An 18,739-nucleotide genomic window follows, 5' to 3' on the forward strand; every position below is an offset into this window, starting at 1 on the left:
TGTTGGGTTGGGAGATTGTGGCGCACATCCAAACACAGCCAAGTTGCATGGAATGACACTTTCATTGGTGTTAGTTGGGGAAGGACATTAATAGTTACATATCCTGGACTTGGGCGAACAGGTCAGTCCTCCAGCCCAGAGAACAGTGGGGGTACGGCAGTAACCCAAGGCTCCCCACTATATCCTCTCAGATAGTTAACAGATACAATAAATTCCATTTAAAATATATGCATTTTTTTCCGCTTAAAAAATAACATTTACAGTTGAAAGTTTGGACATTGAGGATCTGTTAATCCCACTGCTTCCAGTGAGGGATGGAGGGAGCAGGGGCAGAAGCTGGCCAGGGCATGGCCACCACGAGGGTACGTCCCTGTCACATATTTACATGTCCTATGTACACCTGCGGGGAGGGGTCCATTTGGGTGTACTGCTTCCTCCTCTTCAGGGTGCCAGAGTAGTGTGGGGAATAGCCAGACACAGTTCCTTGGCTTAGGGTGGAGGGTGTGGGAGAGCGCCCCAGAAGCCCTGCCCTGCCCCCACTTTCTCTGCTGGAGGAGAAAGCTTTTACCAAGGCTCCTGGCCAGGACCAGGGCTGTCCATTCAGTTACACATGGCAGAGCGCTTGCTGAAATACAGCAGACAAACTAGTCAGGTCCTGACAGGTCCCCGTGGCCCTACCTCTGGGCTGTCATAGTGATGCTGCACGGCTGGCAAGGATACCCAGCCAGATCAGCCCACTGCTAGCACCAAGGGTAGCCGCAGCCTCTTCTGTACTGGACCAAAGCAGTGGACACTGCAGGTCACAGTGGCACTGCCAGAGGCCACAAGTGGGTCTTGTTCAATCCAGCATGGCATCCAGCTGGTCAGCCAGGGCATCGAACATGGTGCTGATGTCATCCAGGATGTGCTTGGTGGAGGTCCCAGTAGGCCTACAGAAACGGGGAGGCCTGATCAGATGGGCCAATGTCCTGCAGCCCACTGGCCCTGAGGAGGGCGCTGTTATGGAGTTTCCGCCTGGCGCCAAGCACTTAGTGCACGTCCTTATAATGCTTATGACCTCCTGGGCAGCAGGAATCACTGTCCCTTCTTACAGGTGAGCTCATTGAGATTTTGGGATACGGGACTCGCCCAAGCTCACAGGCCTCAGGTGTGGGCTACTCTAAAACCTGAGGCCTTGCCCACCCTGAGGCTCTGCCCACAAGGTCCCCCTACACTGTTCTTAGGACTATGGGAGGAGCTACTCTACACCCAGCTCTCTCCACTCCCACACCCAGCACCCTCACCGGTCTTGCTCTTCAGCACCAATGCTCTTTTCTGCAGCCCTCAGTGCAGCTGCCAGGGATGAGCTGGTCTGTTCTAGTCTCTGCTGGGCCCCGCCTGTCCCTGTAGCCCCAGTACTCTCGGGCCTTGGTGGGGGCACAGGGCGGGGGCCGAGCCGGGGAGCCAACTTTGGCCCAGAAAATGCCAGCTGGGTACAGGCCACAGACACAGGCTTGGGGGCTGTTCCTGCAGAAAGAGAAAGTTTGGTTTGTGGCTCAGCTGGGCTGCACGTGACCTTGTGTCCCTCCCCTCCCTGCACAAGCCTCAGCCTCGTACCTGCTCCAGGCACCTTGAGGAGGGCAGCAGGAGCAGCCTGTGGCTCTGACTCTGCATTGTGCCGACTGCTGGCTGAGTGGTCCAGACCCAGCCCAGCGCAGGATGCTGGGGGCCCAGAGGCCTGTGTTCCCAGACTGGGAGCAGGGGCTGGAGTTGCTTGAGTTGGCAGGCTGCTGGGCTCTGGCTGTGGAGGGCTGGAGGAAGTGGAATCACCGGGGGCCTGGGATGTTAGCAGGGCAGGGGGAGTAGAGGTGGCACTTGCCACCCCAAAGGCCAGCAGTGCTGTCTGAAGTGGCTCTCTCTCCCTGCATTTGGGCCTCCGCTTGACAGTGTCTGACTCTGTGAGGTTGAAGTCAAGGCCGGGGGGCACAGGTGTCTCCCGAAGTGGGGGTCCAGCTGGCTTTGGCCGTTGCTTGATAGTCAGGTTCCCTTCCTCTGCAAATGGCAGCCCTTCCCCTGAGCTCCCCCGAGATGGAGGTGTCCCCTCAGAGCCAGGCTCCTCCTCTTCTGTATCTGAGGCGGGGCCAGCTGGAGTGGGCAGGCTGGGGGCTTCAGAAGGGCCGGTAGGTTCACTCAGTGTGCGCCTTCGGGGCCCTGTGGACCCCTCCTTGGGCCCTGGGCTCCCTTCTAGTGGAGGTGGTTCCGTTGGGCCAGAGACAGAACTGAGGCGCTTGGGGGGTGGAGGTGGAGGGCCTTTGCGACGGGCCCGGAGGGCAAAGGACTGGCTTCGGGGAGCCCCTCGAGTTGGGGTTGGGCTAGGACTGGTCCGAGCAAGGGTGCTCCGTCCTGGTCGCCGGGTAAGGGTAGCATAATTGCCCAAGGCACTGCCCACTGGCCCTTCAGCCTCTCCCTCCGCTTCCCCCTCAGTAGGGCCAGGGCGGCTCAGGCTATGGGACCGGCGCTTGGGCCGAGGTGGGTCTGGTGGAGTGGCAGGAGAGCTGGCCAAGTAGGAGAAGGCTCGGGGTGCACCCGGAGGTGGCCCTGGAGCTGGGCTGGAGGGCGAGGCCTGGGGGTACATAAAAACATAAGGGGCAGGTCCTTGGCCAGAAAGTGGGGAGCAAAGCTTAGCAGGCCGCTCTGTGCCCTCTGGAAGGTTCCTCTCCTGTGGGGCTCCGGGGTCTCCACCACTGGGCTGGGGGGCAGGCTGTTCCTGTGAGTGACCAGACCCCCGTGAACGTGCTCCGATGCTCTCCTGGCTGGGGGATCGGGTGGGGGGCAGGGGGAGTGGCTCAGGGCCACCCCTTGCCATGGCTGCCTGGAGCTCTGGGCTTAACTCACTGCCCTGGAAGGTGAGAAGGCGTGGGCCGGCCACAGCTGGACCCTCCCCGTTCTCCAGACCCTCGATAGCCATCAGCTCTGGACCCCTGGCCAGCCGGTGCCCGCCTTCACCTAGGGCCTCTCCCTGCAGCAGGCCCCGCCGAAGCTCTGCCAGCCGTTTCACACCCAGCATAAGCTTCTTCTGATGCCCTGAGAGGGGTGGACAAGGCAGCCTGGTTAGCTGACTCTAGGAAAAGTCATTCTGGACCTTGGAGGCAACAGAGCTCCAGCTGGGAGGCCCCGAACAGCCCTTACCTAGCTTGTTGACACCAATCTCCTGGAGCTCCTCCCAGGTGAGATCGGCCACCAGCCCCATGGAGTCGTAGCCACTGCTCACCAGCTGTTTGTGGTACTGGGGCAGCCCCAGCGCACACAGCCACTCTAGCAAGTCCGTCTAGAAGAAGGGTGTCATCAGACCTGGCTTCCCCCAATCCAGAAAGAAAGGGGCAACACAAAGCCACAGCCCCAGCAGAGCCAGCGCCCCCTGCTGTGGTTGCCTGCTCACCGGGATGTAGCTGGGCAGCCACTCGGCAATGCTGAGCTGAGCGATCTCTGAGGCAATCTTCTTCCTGTGCCCAGGCTTGGTCACCCCAATGGCTGTCAGATCCTGCCACATAGGGCATGGGCATCAGGCTCCTCCTGTCTGCTGGGCCCTCCCTTTCCCAGCTGCAGCACCTACCTCAGGTGTCATGCGACTAATGGTTGGCACGTCATAGCCAGCCTGCAGAAAGTGGGCAGTGTAGCACTCCAGCTGGAACTCGCTGAGCCAATTATGAATGGCCTGTGCATCCTGTGGGCATCGCAGAGATGAAGTCAGCAGAAGCCTGGCCTGGGAGGGACTTATGCCCATTCTAAGGTCCCCTCTACCCCTAGGCCTTCAGCACACTCCACCCAGCGGCCAGCAGTGCATCCTCCAGGGGAGGTCTCACCTTCCCCTCCAGTAGCTGTTCCGGCCTCACCTCCTGGGTGAAGATCTCTCCAGAGTGGTAGCTGGCCAGAGGGCGATGGCTCAGGTTGTCTTCAGGAGGCGAGAAACGGCATTAGAGGTGGCTGAGTCCTTGCCCTCCTCACCCACCTGTACCTCCTGCCAACCCTGCTCCCATCTACCCTTCCTACCTGTCAGGGATGAGGTGTGCAGTCCTGGCAGCACCTGGTCCTCCCCAGCAGAGGGCAGGGGCTAGAAACAGGGAAGAAAGCTCTCAGTGTATGGCAGCAGGGGAAGACCCCACTCTGGTCCCAGGGCCTTCCCTCCTACCTGGGCATTCTCAATAAGGAGTCCAGTGCCATGTCCATTGGTGCCCTCAGAACTCTGCCCGCTGCCAGCACTACGGATGCTGCCTACACTGCCCTCACTGCCCACGCTGTTCCTGTCACCTGCTGTAGGGGGCAGAAGCACAGGGTCAGAGCCTCAGTTGGTGCTACTAACAGCTGATTGGCAACTTGCTAGAGCCACGATGACAGCCTGCACACAAAGCAGATACCCATACCAGTGCCCAGCACCGCCCGCTGGAAGGACGTACCTGGGCTGTCTGGGCTGAGGCCCACGCGAGGGAGCTGGCCATATGTAAGAGAGTGCAGGGGCTCATCAGCAGGAGGTTGCAGCATCCGGGAGAAGCCTGGGCGTAGGGGGGTGGGCACAGAAGGCAGTCGGGGCATGGGGATGCCCACCCGCTTGCTGACCACCTCAACGATGCCCGGGGGGAAGTATCCTACACGGTCTGTGCCCCTTTGGCTCTCATGGATATGGCCCTTCCAACGGCCATCAGGATGCTGCTCGAGGACCTGTGACAGGTTATGGGGGAGAGGAAATGGTCACTTCCTGTACCAAGCAAGAGGCAGTGGCTGTTCCTATAGCCACAGTCCAGCAATTTAAGCTTTTCCTTTATCCCACAGAGCTGACCCCTGAGGCCCAAGTTCAGCCTTTGCTCCCAGCAGCCGACCACAGAACATACAAGTAGCCCTGTGCTCCAGTCCCATCTCTGCTACTTGCTAACTGTAATCTTGGCCAACTCATTTTCATTTCTGTAAGCTGCAATTTTGTCATCTCTATAAAGAAATGATAACGGTACCCACCTTCGCTAGATTCGGAAAGAATTAAATGAGCGCATATAAGGATTTAACACACGTAATCCCAGCACTCTGAGGTTGAGGCAGGAAAATCACAAGTACAAGCTCAAACTTAGTGACTCAGTAAGACCTTGTCTCAAAGTAAAAAATATCTTAGGGCTGGGGAGATAGCTCAGTGGTATAAGTGCCTGCCTGGCAAACACAAAGCAGGTCCCCAAGGAAATCAAGACTGCACGTGTAGGCCTCTCACCGTGATGACATCCCCCGCCCGGACACTGAGAGCGGTGGGGTCGTGGAGGTTCCAGAAATCCTTGAGTGCTCGGACCTTGAGAATCCCTGAGGCCTCTAAGGAAAGGGGAGAACAGGAATCATCTAAGTGTTCCCGAGGGCAGCTACCTCCCCACCCCCGACCCCATCCTCCCCCAGGGACATCTGCTTCTCTTCCACATCTAATCCCCACTAGATCTGCTCCAGCCCCTGCCTGGGTCTTGCTCCACATACCCCGCAGAAGCTGCTTGATTTCCCGGCTGGCCTGGGACGTGGTAAACTGATTCACGATGTCCAGCGCTGTCTGGTTGTATGTGTTCCGGATGTTCACATCTACACCTCCCTGGGTACACACAGTGCCACATGAACACTGACTACCTGTCATCGCTCCCCTAATCCTTGCAACCAGCTAGGAGGTGGGTACTACTATTATCAGGCCCAGATCTTATTGATGAGGAAATTTCAGAGTGGGTCAAGGACAAGCTCATAAAAGGCAGGTGTGGGGTTCAAGCAGGCAGGGCTAGTCCAGAGCCTCAGCCTCCTTATAGAATGTGAGGCCTCTCCCCCTTTGCCCAAACAAAATGCCATAGCCTCTCCAGCCAGTCTCAGCATATGGCTGACGCTGTGTGCACCTGTGAGGTAACCAGGTCCTGTACCCACCTCTAGGAGGAGCCGCACCACCTCAGTCTTGCCATACAGCGCAGCCTCATGGAGTGCCGTCCCTGTCTTGGTCTGGCGGTTGATCTCAATCCCAGCTCTCAAGAGCTGCCTGCAGGGACACAGTGTCACAGAAGTCATAGGGTAGGGGAGGAAGCCAACTGCTAGGGACAGAGAGGTCAAGGATACAACAGTCCCACAGGAAAGGGGTGAGAAAGTGGGGGAGCTCCTGGGGTACCGGATGACTTCTCTGTGGCCATTCTTGGCAGCCAAGTGCAGAGGTGTGGTGTAGTTGGGGTCACATGGGTCCTTGGCCTCACCCTCCAGCAGTGCCACACATAAGTGGCTGTTCAGGAGCAGCTGGGCCACCTGCAGCATGTAGTAGCAAGTCAGTGCCTCTTTCTAAGACCCTACAAACACCCAGCACCCAGCACTCTGCTCTCCAAGGATCGCAGGCCTTACCTTGAGCCGCCCAAACTCACAGGCCAGGTCCAGGGGTGTCTTCTTGGCTTTGTTAACCAGGCACGGGTTGGACTGATGTTGGAGGAGCATTTCTGACTGGGGGGGAGGGAGCTGAGTGAAGAGGCTTGGCCTGCCGACCTCGCCCCTCCCCACCCCACCCCACCCCACCCCACCCTAGCACCCCTTTGGGCAGCTCACATACCACTTCATAGTGTCCGTATTGTGCAGCCAGGTGCAGTGGGATCTGCCCATCCAGCGATGCAGCATTGACGGCCGCAGAGGCCCGAAGTAGCAGCCGCACGGGCTCTAGCCGGCCCTGCCAGGCTGCATAGTGCAATGGACGCATGCCTGGTGGGAGAACGCATGCGTGAGAGAGGTCCTGCAAGGGCACTGGGTGCCTGAGGGTGCTGGCTGGGAGGGGAGACAGCCTAAGAATGTTCTGCAACACTGGCTTCCCCCAAGGTTTGGTCAGGAAGTGGTCTGGCTGTGTGGGATTGAAACTACAGTTCCCCCCGTGCCTACCATAGGTGATCGGGCAACCCTAAGACAGTGACATAGTCTGTCTTGAGCCTCAACCTCCTCACCTGACTAATAGGACATCAGCATCATGATTAAAGAGGGAAAGGCATGTGCAAGGCTAGAGGAGCTCTGCGAACACCTAACGCTGCCGTGTGCGCGTGCTAACAGCAGCAAGCTCTCGTCCCGGGGGCTCACCATTGCTGTCCTTGATATCCACAGTGGCCTGAGCCTCCAGCAACAAGGCTATGAGCTCCAAGCTGCCCCCCAAGGCGGCATGGTGGAGAGCAGAGAATCTGGGGTGAACCACAAAGGATGGGGTGTCAGTGAGCCCCCAAGTCCTGTCTTCCACACCCAAATATATTCTGGGGGCTGGCAGGGATGGGTTACTTCCCCCCTGCCATCAGCCCTGCCGTGGGAGCGCACTGCAGCCTGGTCACAGCATGAAAGGGCTCAGTGTCTGCACTGAGAGGCCTGTTTGTCTGGTGCACCCCCCACCAAGCCAGCCCCGAGGAGGGGGCCGTGGGAGCAGGAGCCCTTAGGCTCCTACCCTCCAGGGAAGAAAGGGGGCCCAGAAGGAATTTAACTCAAGGAGGCCCCTTGGAGTGGCTCTGGAGCTCTTCCTTTCCATCTGGGCTAACCACAGCAGATTGGGTAGGCAAGACCCCCTCCCCAAGCCCAGGGCCCACAGCTCTCGGTGAAGACAATTTGGGGGCCAAGTTTGAGAGGCAAGGACCCTGGGCTCCAGACCCTGTCCCTACAACCCCTCCTCCACCCTATAGCAGCACTTACCCATCAGCATCCTGGTAGTTGACATTGAGCCTCTTCGTGGAGCCAAGAAGCTCTGGGAAGCAGGACAGGGGCATCAGGGACTAGGCAATCATCTGCCATCACCCATACCCTCACCTAGCATTCCTGCCACCCACCTCCCAGAGCCCAGCTAACCTCTTGGTGTGCAGAACACCTGCCCCATGGCCCTTTGCTGGTCTTGTCCCTATGATCCCCACCCTGGCCCACAGGCACGGAGCTCAGGGAGCCACTGTAGCTAGGGCCCCAGCCCAGCTCATTTATAGAGCCACAGGGGCAGGTGGGGGTGCTGGCATGATGTTCCCTAACCAGCAGGCCCACGTGGCACATCGTTAGCATTCCTGCTCAAATGGGCTAGGGAGAGCGAGTCACATTGTCTCACTGGGCCAAGGGAGTGGGCAGGCATGGCAAGGAGAGGGCACTAGGTATTCCAGAGCTGAGCTGCCAGAGCTGGGCTCCAGGGCCACAGCCTGGGAGGAGTGGCATCAGACACACCGGCCCTGGCCATGGCTCTGGCACGTGCTGGCTGGAAGAGCTCAGGGAGGTCACTGAGCCTGTCCTTTCTGCAGCGGTATCATAAGTGCAGAAGCTGATCCTCGTCAGCATGCAAAAGAAAACAACTGTAGCACCGCTGACAATGTTGACAGCTGCTAGCGCCAAGGTATCCTCCAAAAAGAGCAGATATGGATCCCTCACCATCCCCCTGCATCTCAGTGGGTTCTCAGTCACACCGGCACCCACAGGCTCTTGGCTGAGCTGTGCAGGCCCCAGGTAGAAGAAGGGTTGGGGCACTGCCTCCCCACAGCAGGTGCACTTAGGTAAACGCCCTGTGGCAGCTGGGGCAGGGGCAAGCAGTCCTTGAGGTGCTGGGGAGGGAAAGGAGAAGGCCTGTCACAAACATCCCCGCTTCCCGCTGGAACCCACCCCCGCCAGGAGGGGGCCTGGCTCAACCCGAGCTGGGCAGGGTGCCAAGCATGCTGGTCCAGGCCTGCCCCCCAGGCCCTGGCGGGCCCCTGAATACCCCAGCAGCCTGGACAAGGCAAGGCTTCATTCCAACAGGGAGGGACTAAACTTGCAGTGGGTGGGGAGGAGGGGACAGCTACAGGCGGGGATGGGCTGAAGGACTCTACTCCGAAGAGGTAAACACAAAGCCCAGGAGGGCATGGGAGTGAAGTGGCAGGGGCCACAGGGAGGAAAAGCAGACCTCCCAGCTTTCCTTTTGTCCCTTTGCAAAGCACTTGTCATGAAGAGGGAAGAACAGGGGCCCAAGGAGCAGGAGATGTGCAGCTCAAACGCTCTCTCTGCCTCTTACTGCTGTGTGACTTTCACAAGCCATGGTGTCTCTCTGAGTGAGCACCAGTGAAGACAGTGGTCCTCCACAAAGAGACTCTGGGGCTTTAGCTGCTCACCCTTCCAACAGCCTGGATATGAAGGGGGCAGCTGGCTGGCGGAATGTGGCCCCTCCAAGGGAGGGACAGGACAATGTGACAGGAGGGACACAGGAACAGGGGCAGGGCCAGGCTGAGTGGCTCTGTTCTTCCCAGAACAATAGCCGGAAAGGTGGTGGGGGAGAGGCTCCAAATGCCTGGGCTGAGGACTGTGGAGGGAGGGTGGCGGGTCCTGCTTCCAGGCAGTGGCTCCGGCCAGTTCCGCTGCAGCACAGCCTTCTTCCCTGACCTGCCTCTCACTTAGGTTCAGGCAGAGGATGTGAGCTCAGTGGTCACTCCGGCCCACTCCATTTCCTCCGCCCAGAGAAGACCTCAGAAAAAGGAGGGAAAGGCAAGGGGTACAGCAAGGGCAGGCCACCTGCTCTCTGAAGAGGACCTGGTGGGAAGGGGTACAGGTGGCAGTTGGCTGGAAGAGCTTGAGAAGCACCTTCTTCTGTTCTCTGGTTAGCCAGAGAGCTGTAGCCACCCATAGGAGGAAAAGACACCCCCAGCAGTTTCCCAAGATCCCTACCTCCCTTCAGAGAACTGCATTAGGATCCGCTGAAGAACTTTCTCATTTGCAGAGTCCTAGGCCCTTTCTGATGATTTTAATTTGGTGGCAGGGTGTCCAGGACATCCAGACTTTTAGAACAACCCCTAAGTAATTCTCCCCACCCCTGCTTCAGTACTGGGCATTGGACCCAGGACTTCCACAAATCTCCAGCTCGCTTTTTCTTTTGAGATAGGGTTTCATTAAGTTGCCCAGGTTGAGCTGGACTTTTCAATCCTCCTGCCTCAGCCTCTCAAGAGTGCCGGGTTCCTAGGTAATGTGGATGTGCACAGAACCGGGTAGAGATCAATGTAGGAGCACAGAGGAGGAGGCACAGGTTTGTCTCAGATACACCTCACTATGGCTATGACTTCGGGCAAGTTACTAACCTCTCAGTGCCACTTTATCTGTACCAGAGAAGTGAGATTACAACATTTCATCAACTGTCAAGTTTGCAAAGGTCACCTTATGATCTCATTTTGTCACTAGCCTGTCCAAGGTATGGTGTCAGAGCCTCTCAAGGTGCCCCAGGCCTGTCACTCTGTTCCTTTACACATGAATTCTCCTCTTCTACGGAGAGCCCTCTTTCCCCACAGGTGTTTCCCACAGGGTACAGGGGACCTGTTCAGAGCTTGAGGCCTGACTGCAAACTTCCCGCCACCAGCATCCAGGGCAGGGAGGCCTGCAGCAGGGTGACCAAGGCCTCACTAGGAAGGTGGCCAAGAACAACACAGAGGTAAGGAAGGAGAGGGAGTGGCTCCCAGTCCTGGTCCTCAGGGACCTCCTATCAGGCTCAGCCCATACCTACTTCCGGCAGTGGGGGGGCCAGGACACACTGTCCTACTACTGCCTGGCGCGCAAGCAGATGCATGCCAATGTGACCTTTCCTTCTGGCCTCCACACTGTCTCCAGGTAGCCTGGGGACTCCTTCCTGCGCTCACAGCTCAGGTGTGTCTTCGGACTAGAGCCCCAGCACTCAGAGAGGACTTTCCCCATCCAGGGAACCTTCCTGTCAGCCCCAGTTTGAACCAGTGGCTGTCCTTGCCAGTTTAGAATCTCAAGGTGACAAATCCAGTGGCACTTACTTTCTCTTCCCAACAGAGCCTGCCTTGATGCCTGGAGGCCTATTCTTGCTGAGGGGGGGAGGTACCCACCAGACAGTAGCCACAGTGAATGCCTTGAGTCCCGCAGCCCTGATGGCACTTAGAGCCCCAGGCTGTGAAAACCTCTAGAAAACCAGCTTTGGCCTTACACCTCAGGAGAAAAGGTAGATTTAATCAGAGAGAAGAAGCTTTAGTAAGTGGTCAGAGAGTGTTGAAATTAAACAAACCAAAGCAACATCTCTCTCATTAAAAGACATAGGCATCCTTGTTAAGTTTAGAAAAAAAAAGAAATCAAACCCATAAGAGATGTGCCGATAGAAATGTGTATATGGGATGGGCATGGACAAAGAGCTTCTGCACATTCAGTCTTTCCCAAACCATTGCCAGAATCCTTGTGGCACCAAAGAACACATCTATAAAGCCACTTGCGGTAAAGCAACTTCATGAGGGCTAGAAATTGGTCTGTTTTGTTCACTGTTCTGACGCCAAACTTAGAAACAGAGCCTAGGGCTGGAGAGATGGCTCAGTGGTCTAAAGCACCTACTTGGAACAAGCTTGGCAAAGCACAGGGACCGCGGTTCAATCCCCCAGCACCACATGCCAGCCAGCCCCACCCCCTGGTGGGCTGAGCTGGCCACACACACACACACACACACACACACACACACTGAATAAATAAATAAATAAAAATTTAAAAAAAGAAAAAAAAAAGAAACAGAGCCTAGTACACAATACACACTCAGTAAAAATTTGAATAAATCTACTTCAAACCTCCCAGTGTATAGTTAAAAAAAAAAAAATCCTGTGGTCCAGAGAGGTTAAGTTACTTGCCTGGGAACACACAGCAAGTGGGACCTAGCTTCCTTTCTGGCTCTCCCTCACACATGCACTTGTTATCCTGGGCAGGACCATCTTCCCTCCTCAAATCTGCAGATCACAGTGACCCCTTCCCAAGCTTCTAAACCTCCCTCAGTAGCCTCAGGACTAAGGGGAGGGCCTAGAGGAATGGTCACCCAGCAAATACTCACTCGTCTTTGTGGCCTTGACCTTGGCCACCAGTTTCTGTACACCAGTCACGTCTCCATTCTTGACGGCAAGAATCAGATCCTGTTCTCTACCCATCCTGGCTCCTGGGCCAAGCTCTAAGCTCTGGAGTCCAAGGCGGAGACAAGGACACTGGTTCAAGCAGAGTGTCAGCGTGTCATGTCTCAGCCCCTTGGAGGTCTCCCAGTCCTGTGGGAGTCCTGGGGGAACACGTCTGGGGTCCCAAGCAGTGGGCTCTTTGTCAGATGCTGATGGATACTCCCCCAAGGAGCTCCGTGAGCTGCCACCACAGGCAGAAACGTGTCTCTGAGGAGGTGGCAGCTGTGTGGAAATCTGGAAGGATATCAGCCTGCGGCTTCCGACAGCCCGGGGACAGGCCGGGACTGGGAACACCAATCTTCCGGACTGAGCTCAGACGCACCAATGCCTAGCCAGAGAGCAGCCAGCATTCCCTTGGGCCTTGGGCGGCAGCAATGGACAGGTCCTGGGGGTCACAGTGCCTCAGTGGAAGGCTGGGCCACAGCCTGCAAGGATATCATAAGGCAGGCAGAGGGTGAGCAGGGCAGGACCTGCAGGGAGCCAGCCCCCAGCTACCCTGGCTGCCCCATGGAGTCAGGAGGGGCTCAGCTCCGTGAAGCAGGGAGGGAGCTGCCAAGCCTGAGAGGAGTATCTGGAGGGAGGGGGAGGTTGAGTCACACGGGGGCCCCAGGGCACCGGCAGCACCTCAACTTTGGGCAGGAGGGGCCCTGGCAGCACAACACTCTGGGACAGGCCAGGCCAGCAGCCTGTTCTCCACAGCCCCGGGCTCCAACACCCACAGACAACCGGCGGGCTAGGAGGTGGGGCCTGGAAGGGTGGCACAGGCAGAGGAGCAGGGGTCACTCCAGTCCCAGGCGCCTGCCTGCAGACTCCTCCCCGCTCAGCCTTTACTTTAATAGCTGGATGCTTAGCCCTGCGGCCCTTTGTAAACTGGGGGCGGCGTGGGGAGTTTATGGGCCCAATTCTGGGGGAATCTGCCTGCTGGGCAAGGAGGCCCTACAGCACCTGTTGCTGACCCTACTCACCACTCTGTGGGCAGAGAACAGTGACTGCTGGTCAACAGCCCCCCAAACCTGATTTGGGACCCTGAACCTGAAGCCCAGACCCGAGCTCGACCTTACTACTGCCGGAACCAGTTTATGTCAGTTCTTCGGTGGCGGTGAATTTGTTGCCAGTCTTACGGCAGGACACCCGTGCAGGCCTGGGACCCTGGCGGGGAACCTCTCACTCCCCAAGGTCCCAAACCCAACCCAAAGGGCACTCCTCATCAATCCACTCGACCGGCACTGGGGGAGGGTGCCCCAGACACTGCTTGGGGTCGGTTGGCTCCCCCGCCCCTCGGAATGCCCCTCCAGCGCCGCGCACCCCCCAGCTGAGCCCAGTTCAGGCCGACCCGCGAACAAAGCGGCAGGAGGGACTGAGAGGGCCAAGCGCCAGAGGGATAGATGCGGGAGGACGAAAAAGGAGGCGCGAGGAGGACAGGAGAAGCGGAGAGATGGAGGCACCCACCGACCCCGCAAGAAAAGTTAGTTTGCGCCCGCCCCCAAGGGTGCTGACCCCGAGCTAGGGCCCCAAAGTCTTACCTTTCCCGGCTCCTCTGCCGAGGGTCCGGCTGGCCCCGCTCCGTCCCTGGCGCTTCGGACTCTGGCTCCCACTACCACCCCCCCACCTTTCTCCTGCTGCTTCTCGGAGGCCGACTCTGCGCCTCCCGCAGGAAATCCCGCCCCTCCCCCCTCCCTCCTGCCGGATCGGGAGAGAGGGACAGTCCCGGCCGCGCAGTCGGGCTGTCAATCTGCTCCCTCGGCCCCGCCCCCAACCGCGCCAGTCCCCGCCCCCCACCGCGCCAGTTGGGACCTAGGGACTATCCTCGTCAGAGCATGCGTACAGGTAAAAAAAAAACGAGCGGGGTGCGCGGTGGGTGGAGAGAGTTCGCGCCACTATGTCCTGATGGTGGGTCCTGGACAAACTGGGCTCTGGGGTTTAAATCAAACGATGGGAGAGATGTGATGTGAAAGGGTTTGGCGACAGAAACTTAGGGACCCTTTTCTTGGGAAGCCCCTTTTCCTTTTTGTCCCCGGCCCTCCCAGGACTCCCCCTCAGCGACCTCCGCCTCTGGCCGAAGTGGCCAACCCACAGTACTGATCGGATCAATGGTGCCACCTAGTGGACAGTGTAGGAGCGGCCGGTGGTGACTGCGGCAGGGACCCCAGCCTCGAGGAGGTGCTATTGGAGGCTTGGGGTGGCGCTTCAGCACCAGCGTGGGCCGGACAGCGCCTCCCACCTACGGAGCGGGCTTCAGAACCCTGTCTCTGGACCGCTGTAGTTTACAAAGCTGGAATTCGGGAACTACTGTTCTCCAATCTCCAAGTCCTCTTCTCTCCTCGGTCGGACGGCGACGTGAATTATGCTGCCCAGGGGTGCAGAGAGAAGTCACACATTTGACTGTTCATGCCACACTCCCAGACGCGTTTAAGCTTTTATTAGATAGGGGCCCTAAAGAGGGCTGTGGACAGGATTGAGGAGCTCCTGCACATCCAATAACCTTTAAGCGACACTCAGTTTCCAGAATAGAGGCACACGTGTGTAGGCCGGCACTAGGACCCAAGAGAGCCAGGAAGGCGGCAAGCCAGTGGAGGAGGAGCCGACGTCTTCCGCTGGCGCTAAGGCCGCGCGGAGTTCCGGAGGTGGGCGGGGCACAGGAGGCGCGCGCAGGCGCAGGCGCAGACTGCGGGCGGATGGAGCCGGAGCCGGAGCCGGTGTCGGTGTCTGCGGCCGTGGAGGTTCCTCCGGGGCGCGTGCTCAGGTGCGGCACGGCGTAGGAGGCGGGAAACGGGACCGGAATCGGGCAGGGCTACGTCGAGGCACGGTGCCGACTTCGCGTGCCCTTCTCCCCCAGCGCCTCGGAGCTCCTCGCTGCACGCTCGCGGTCCCAGAAGCTGCCCCAGCGGTCGCACGGCCCCAAGGACTTCCTCCCCGATGGCTCGGCGGCCCAGGCCGAGCGGCTGCGCCTGTGCCGGGAAGAGCTCTGGCAGCTGCTGGCGGAGGAGCGCGTGGAGCGCCTGTGAGGGGGCGGGGCGGCCGGGCCGGGCCGGGAGGGCGGCGCCGGCGGGCTGGGCTGTCTGAGCGAGCCGGACCCCTCCCCACTCCTCGCCAGGGGCAGCTTGGTGGCCGCCGAGTGGAGACCGGAAGAGGGTATCGTGGAGTTGAAGTCTCCTGCGGTGAGCAGCGGGGCTCAGGGATAGAGGACCCGCCTACTGTGCTCTCCGGGATACTTGTGACGCTGACTCTGGATCTCACAGGGTAAATTCTGGCACACCATGGGCTTCTCGGAGCACGGCCGACAGCTGCTTCACCCCGAAGAGGCCTTGTATCTGCTGGAGTGTGTGAGTGGAGCCCCCGGAGATTGGGAAGGGACCGAGGAACGGGAAAGACGCGTGTGGTGGCGAAAAAGAACACCCAGCTACGTTTCCAGTGAACTTACAATTGGGCTTCCAGAATAGGACCCAAGAACACCGGGCAAATATCATACTATTTTTGCATGAGAAACCCAAAGTGTAAATAACTTAAAGAGCAAAATAAATTTGACAATTTGTAGATGGGAAGGAGGATCTAGGGATAGAGGGGAAAGAGGAAGTAGAAAGGATTAAGAGGCCATAGGCCAGCTGCCCATGTTGAATGAATTAGTTACATATCACAAACGTAGTACTAAAAGCTGTCTTAAAAAAGTACTTCCCGGATGTGAGGGTGATCTGGCTGCGACATCTGTCACCCCACTGATCGCCAGGGTTGATTCGGCTAATCTGGCTGGCTAGGCGGGTGTCCCCTTCCTCTCTCAATGATCCATGTGCGTCCCTCCCTAAGCTGCGCGCTTGGTCGAAGAGGACGACCACCCCGGATAGAGGAGGACCGGTCCTCGGGTATACGAGTAGCTGCGCTCCCCTGCTAGAACCTCCAAAGAAGCTCTCTTAAAAAAGTACCTCCCAAGGATCAGAGATTTTAGAGCAAATCAGAGGGCCGGCCTTCTTTCATGTATTCTTACTGAGGGGAGGGAGATTGCCCTATTTAGCTGTGGTACTTCAGGAAGAATGCACAGTTGAGCCATTGACCATTCTTCCAGGGCTCTATTCAGCTGTTTTGCCAAGACTTGCCATTGTCTATCCAGGAAGCCTACCAGCTGCTGCTCACTGGGGACACTGTGACTTTCCTACAGTACCAGGTACCTCTCCTGACCCCTCATTTGCTGAGTCAGTGTATAGTGACAAGCACCCATGAGGTGCAGTAGTGCCACGTGCTGGAGCTGCAAGGGCCTTGCTCTCACCAAGCTTTCATGCTCATGGTAGCAGTTGAGTAATAGCAAATAAGTGGGCAAGGGATATAGCTCGGTGGCACAGTACCTGCCTGGCAAGTGCAAGGTCCTGAGTTCCATTTCTGATACCAAAAAAAGAAACAGTGGGCTTTTATAGAGAAGTAAGTGCTAAGCAGAAGAGAATTGATGGAGTCTCAGACATTGGTAGAGGCTTGGCTCAGCTTGGGGTTGGGGCAGGTGTCCATGAGTGACAATAAATGGATAGATCTTAGAAAAGACAAAACTTTGCAAATGGATTGGGTATCATGCTAAGGAGAAGAATCAGAGATTATACCCATGGGTACTTAGAGTATAACTCAGTGGTACATGGTCTGTTTTGCATGTGCAAGGCCCTGGGTCCAATCCCCAGCGCTGCAAAGAAAAGGAAGGGCATTTGGGCAAGAGCCGGTATTCCTTTTCTGGCTGGAAATACTGAAGGAAGGGCAAACTGGGGAGAGTGGAATCAGTTATAGACTTCTGTTTTGAAGTAGGTATGGTGGTGCACTCTTACAATCCTAGCACTCTGGTAGGCTAAGGCAGAGGTACAGATTTGAGTCTGTCTTAGCCAACTTAGCAATAAAGTGGGACCCAGTCTCAAAATAAGTAAATTTAAAAGAGGGCTAAGAGATTTAAAAAATAATAAAAGAGCAGACGTTTAAGCTTCACTTTTTTCTTCATTTGAGGTCTTCAGCCACCTGAAGAGGCTGGGCTATGTGGTTCGACGATTTCAACCAAGGTAAGTCCCTATTCCTTTTGCTCCCATTCACTCTAGGCCAGGGACCTGGCTGACCAGTTTCAAGTGGAAAGTATCCCTTGCTTAGCTGGAGCCCTTGCTGGAGTGCAGCTTCCTGGACATTGACCTCAGGCCTACCCTGGAAGTGCTCTTAGGCATCGGGGAAGAAGCTCATTACACACACTTCCTACTGCACTATCAAATCGAGACACATCTTTAGATGACTGAATACCTGCCGCTCATTGTGAGCACTGGCATAGTGCCTTGCACTTGGTATGTGAGAAGGCAGATTTGTGAAGTACCTGTATGCAGGGTCAAGTGAGGAATTTGTACTTCACTTGGATTTGACATGTCTTTTTTTTTTTTTTTTTAACTTATTTATTGTGTGCGTGTGTGTGTGTGTGTGTGTGTGTGTGTGTGTGTGTGTGGCCAGCTCAGCCCACCAGGGGTCGGGCTGGCTGGCATGTGGTGCTGGGGATTGAACCGCGGTCGCTGTCCTTTTGCTTAGCTTAGCTTGTTGTAAGTAGGTGCTTTAGACCACTGAGCCATCTCACCAGCCCGGATTTGACATGTCTTATACTGGGTTAGATGTTCTTTCCTCCTGACTTAGCAATCCATCCTTGCTGAGAGCCTCAGAGACCTTCAGACTTGGGGTGGAAACTGCTGTAGTTTTTACAGTTATATTTGTCTCCAAAGCTATAAAACAGACAAATCCTTTATTTTCTGAAAATGGACTCTTATTTTATTTTATTATTTATTTATTTTTTTGACGGATTTGGTACTGGGTCTCACTGCGCAGCTTGGACTCCGTGATCCTCCTGTTTTCAACCTACCTAGCGCTGGGATTATAGGCCTGCACCACCTCCCGGACTCAGTGGCCAGATTGGCGCACCCGGGGGTGGGGCCGACATGGCTTGTGTGCTGAGGATCCAAGCCCAGTCCCTGCTATCTCACCAGCCCCAGAATCTGTTTTAGGGAAATAATCATGCCTGCATACAGAGGTGCTCCTGTGAGACTTCCTTTAGTCAGTGATATTATTGAGTAGTTACTTGTGCCCTATACTTGTTGCTAAGGAATAGTGGAGACAAAGCCCTTTTTTTGTTTGTTGGTTTGTGTTTTTTGATATCAGGGATTGAACTCAGGATGTTTCACTTGCCAGGCAGGTGCTTATGCCACTGAGTTACATCCATGGCCCCAAAGTACTGTTTTAATGCTGCTTGCCTTCAGTGAGGTGCATATAAAAAATACCTTCACTTTTAAAATTATTGTACTTAGAAGTAGTCTGAGAGCTCAACAGTGGAGGTGTGCTCAAACAAATTAGGGTCTTTTAGAACCATGCTGTGCATAGAACTTTTTTTTCATATTTGGTATAGGGTCTCATTACACAGCTCAGACTCGTAGTGATCCTCCTATCTCAGCCTCCCCAGTGCTGGGGTTATAGGTGTGCACCTCCACACCTGGTTTCTGTGACCAGCATAGTCCTAAGGCTGATGCAGCATGTGGTACCAGGGATTGAACCCAGATACTTAACACTTGCCAGGCAGGTGCTTAGACTGCTGAGCTATCTTTTCCAGCCCCTCATTTTATTTTTCTGTATTTTTCAAAGTTTTTAGTCCCTCTTATTATTTCTTTTTTTTTTTTTTTAACAGACAACATTAATTTTATTTGCATTTATTTTATGCTTAATTTATTCCCATGCCATAAGTTTTTGTTTCTTCAGTTTCTTCTGGGATATCTTTTTCTTCTGTGCAACTTCCTCTTCTGGTTTGGGAACAATTTGTTCCTTTTCAGTAAGGATCATCTCAATAT

The 18,739-nt window shown here is 56.1% G+C and overlaps 2 protein-coding genes across 6 annotated transcripts in view; one reads left to right on the forward strand and one right to left on the reverse strand.

Moving 5' to 3' along the window:
* Nucleotides 1-43: 43 nt before the first annotated feature.
* Caskin2 (CASK interacting protein 2) lies at nt 44-13,550 on the reverse strand. Of its 3 annotated transcripts, XM_023714080.1 has the most exons (21): nt 13,436-13,550; nt 11,798-12,337; nt 7,675-7,726; nt 7,081-7,178; nt 6,569-6,714; nt 6,367-6,462; nt 6,143-6,273; nt 5,908-6,016; nt 5,482-5,590; nt 5,231-5,325; nt 4,582-4,695; nt 4,434-4,467; nt 4,169-4,290; nt 4,030-4,090; nt 3,843-3,931; nt 3,593-3,703; nt 3,419-3,520; nt 3,169-3,307; nt 1,597-3,063; nt 1,284-1,506; nt 44-929 (listed from the first exon to the last, which is right to left on the reverse strand). In XM_023714080.1, the coding sequence occupies exons 2-21, from the start codon at nt 11,889-11,891 to the stop codon at nt 839-841; spliced, it is 3,483 nt and encodes a 1,160-aa protein (XP_023569848.1). In that variant the 5' UTR covers nt 11,892-12,337; nt 13,436-13,550; the 3' UTR covers nt 44-838. The 3 variants fall into 3 exon arrangements, with proteins under 3 accessions (XP_023569848.1, XP_023569847.1, XP_004630160.1); XM_023714079.1 differs by having other exon boundaries at nt 3,873-3,931; nt 4,434-4,695; XM_004630103.2 differs by having other exon boundaries at nt 4,434-4,695.
* A 785-nt stretch (nt 13,551-14,335) lies between these two features.
* Nucleotides 14,336-18,739, forward strand: part of Tsen54 (tRNA splicing endonuclease subunit 54) — a 9,228-nt gene continuing 4,824 nt past the window's right edge. For 2 of the 3 annotated variants that reach the window (XM_004630202.2, XM_023714173.1), the window contains exons 1-6: nt 14,552-14,655; nt 14,749-14,913; nt 15,007-15,070; nt 15,152-15,235; nt 15,970-16,068; nt 16,881-16,933. In XM_004630202.2, the coding sequence (XP_004630259.1) occupies nt 14,588-14,655; nt 14,749-14,913; nt 15,007-15,070; nt 15,152-15,235; nt 15,970-16,068; nt 16,881-16,933 (533 nt within the window). In that variant the 5' untranslated portion in view covers nt 14,552-14,587. Of the gene's footprint in view, nt 14,656-14,748; nt 14,914-15,006; nt 15,071-15,151; nt 15,236-15,969; nt 16,069-16,880; nt 16,934-18,739 lie in introns of all 3 variants that reach the window. The other variant, XM_023714174.1, reaches the window with a different exon arrangement.

The sequence above is a fragment of the Octodon degus genome, unplaced genomic scaffold (assembly GCF_000260255.1).
Source record: "Octodon degus isolate 3935 unplaced genomic scaffold, OctDeg1.0 scaffold00033, whole genome shotgun sequence".
NCBI lineage: Eukaryota > Metazoa > Chordata > Mammalia > Rodentia > Octodontidae > Octodon > Octodon degus.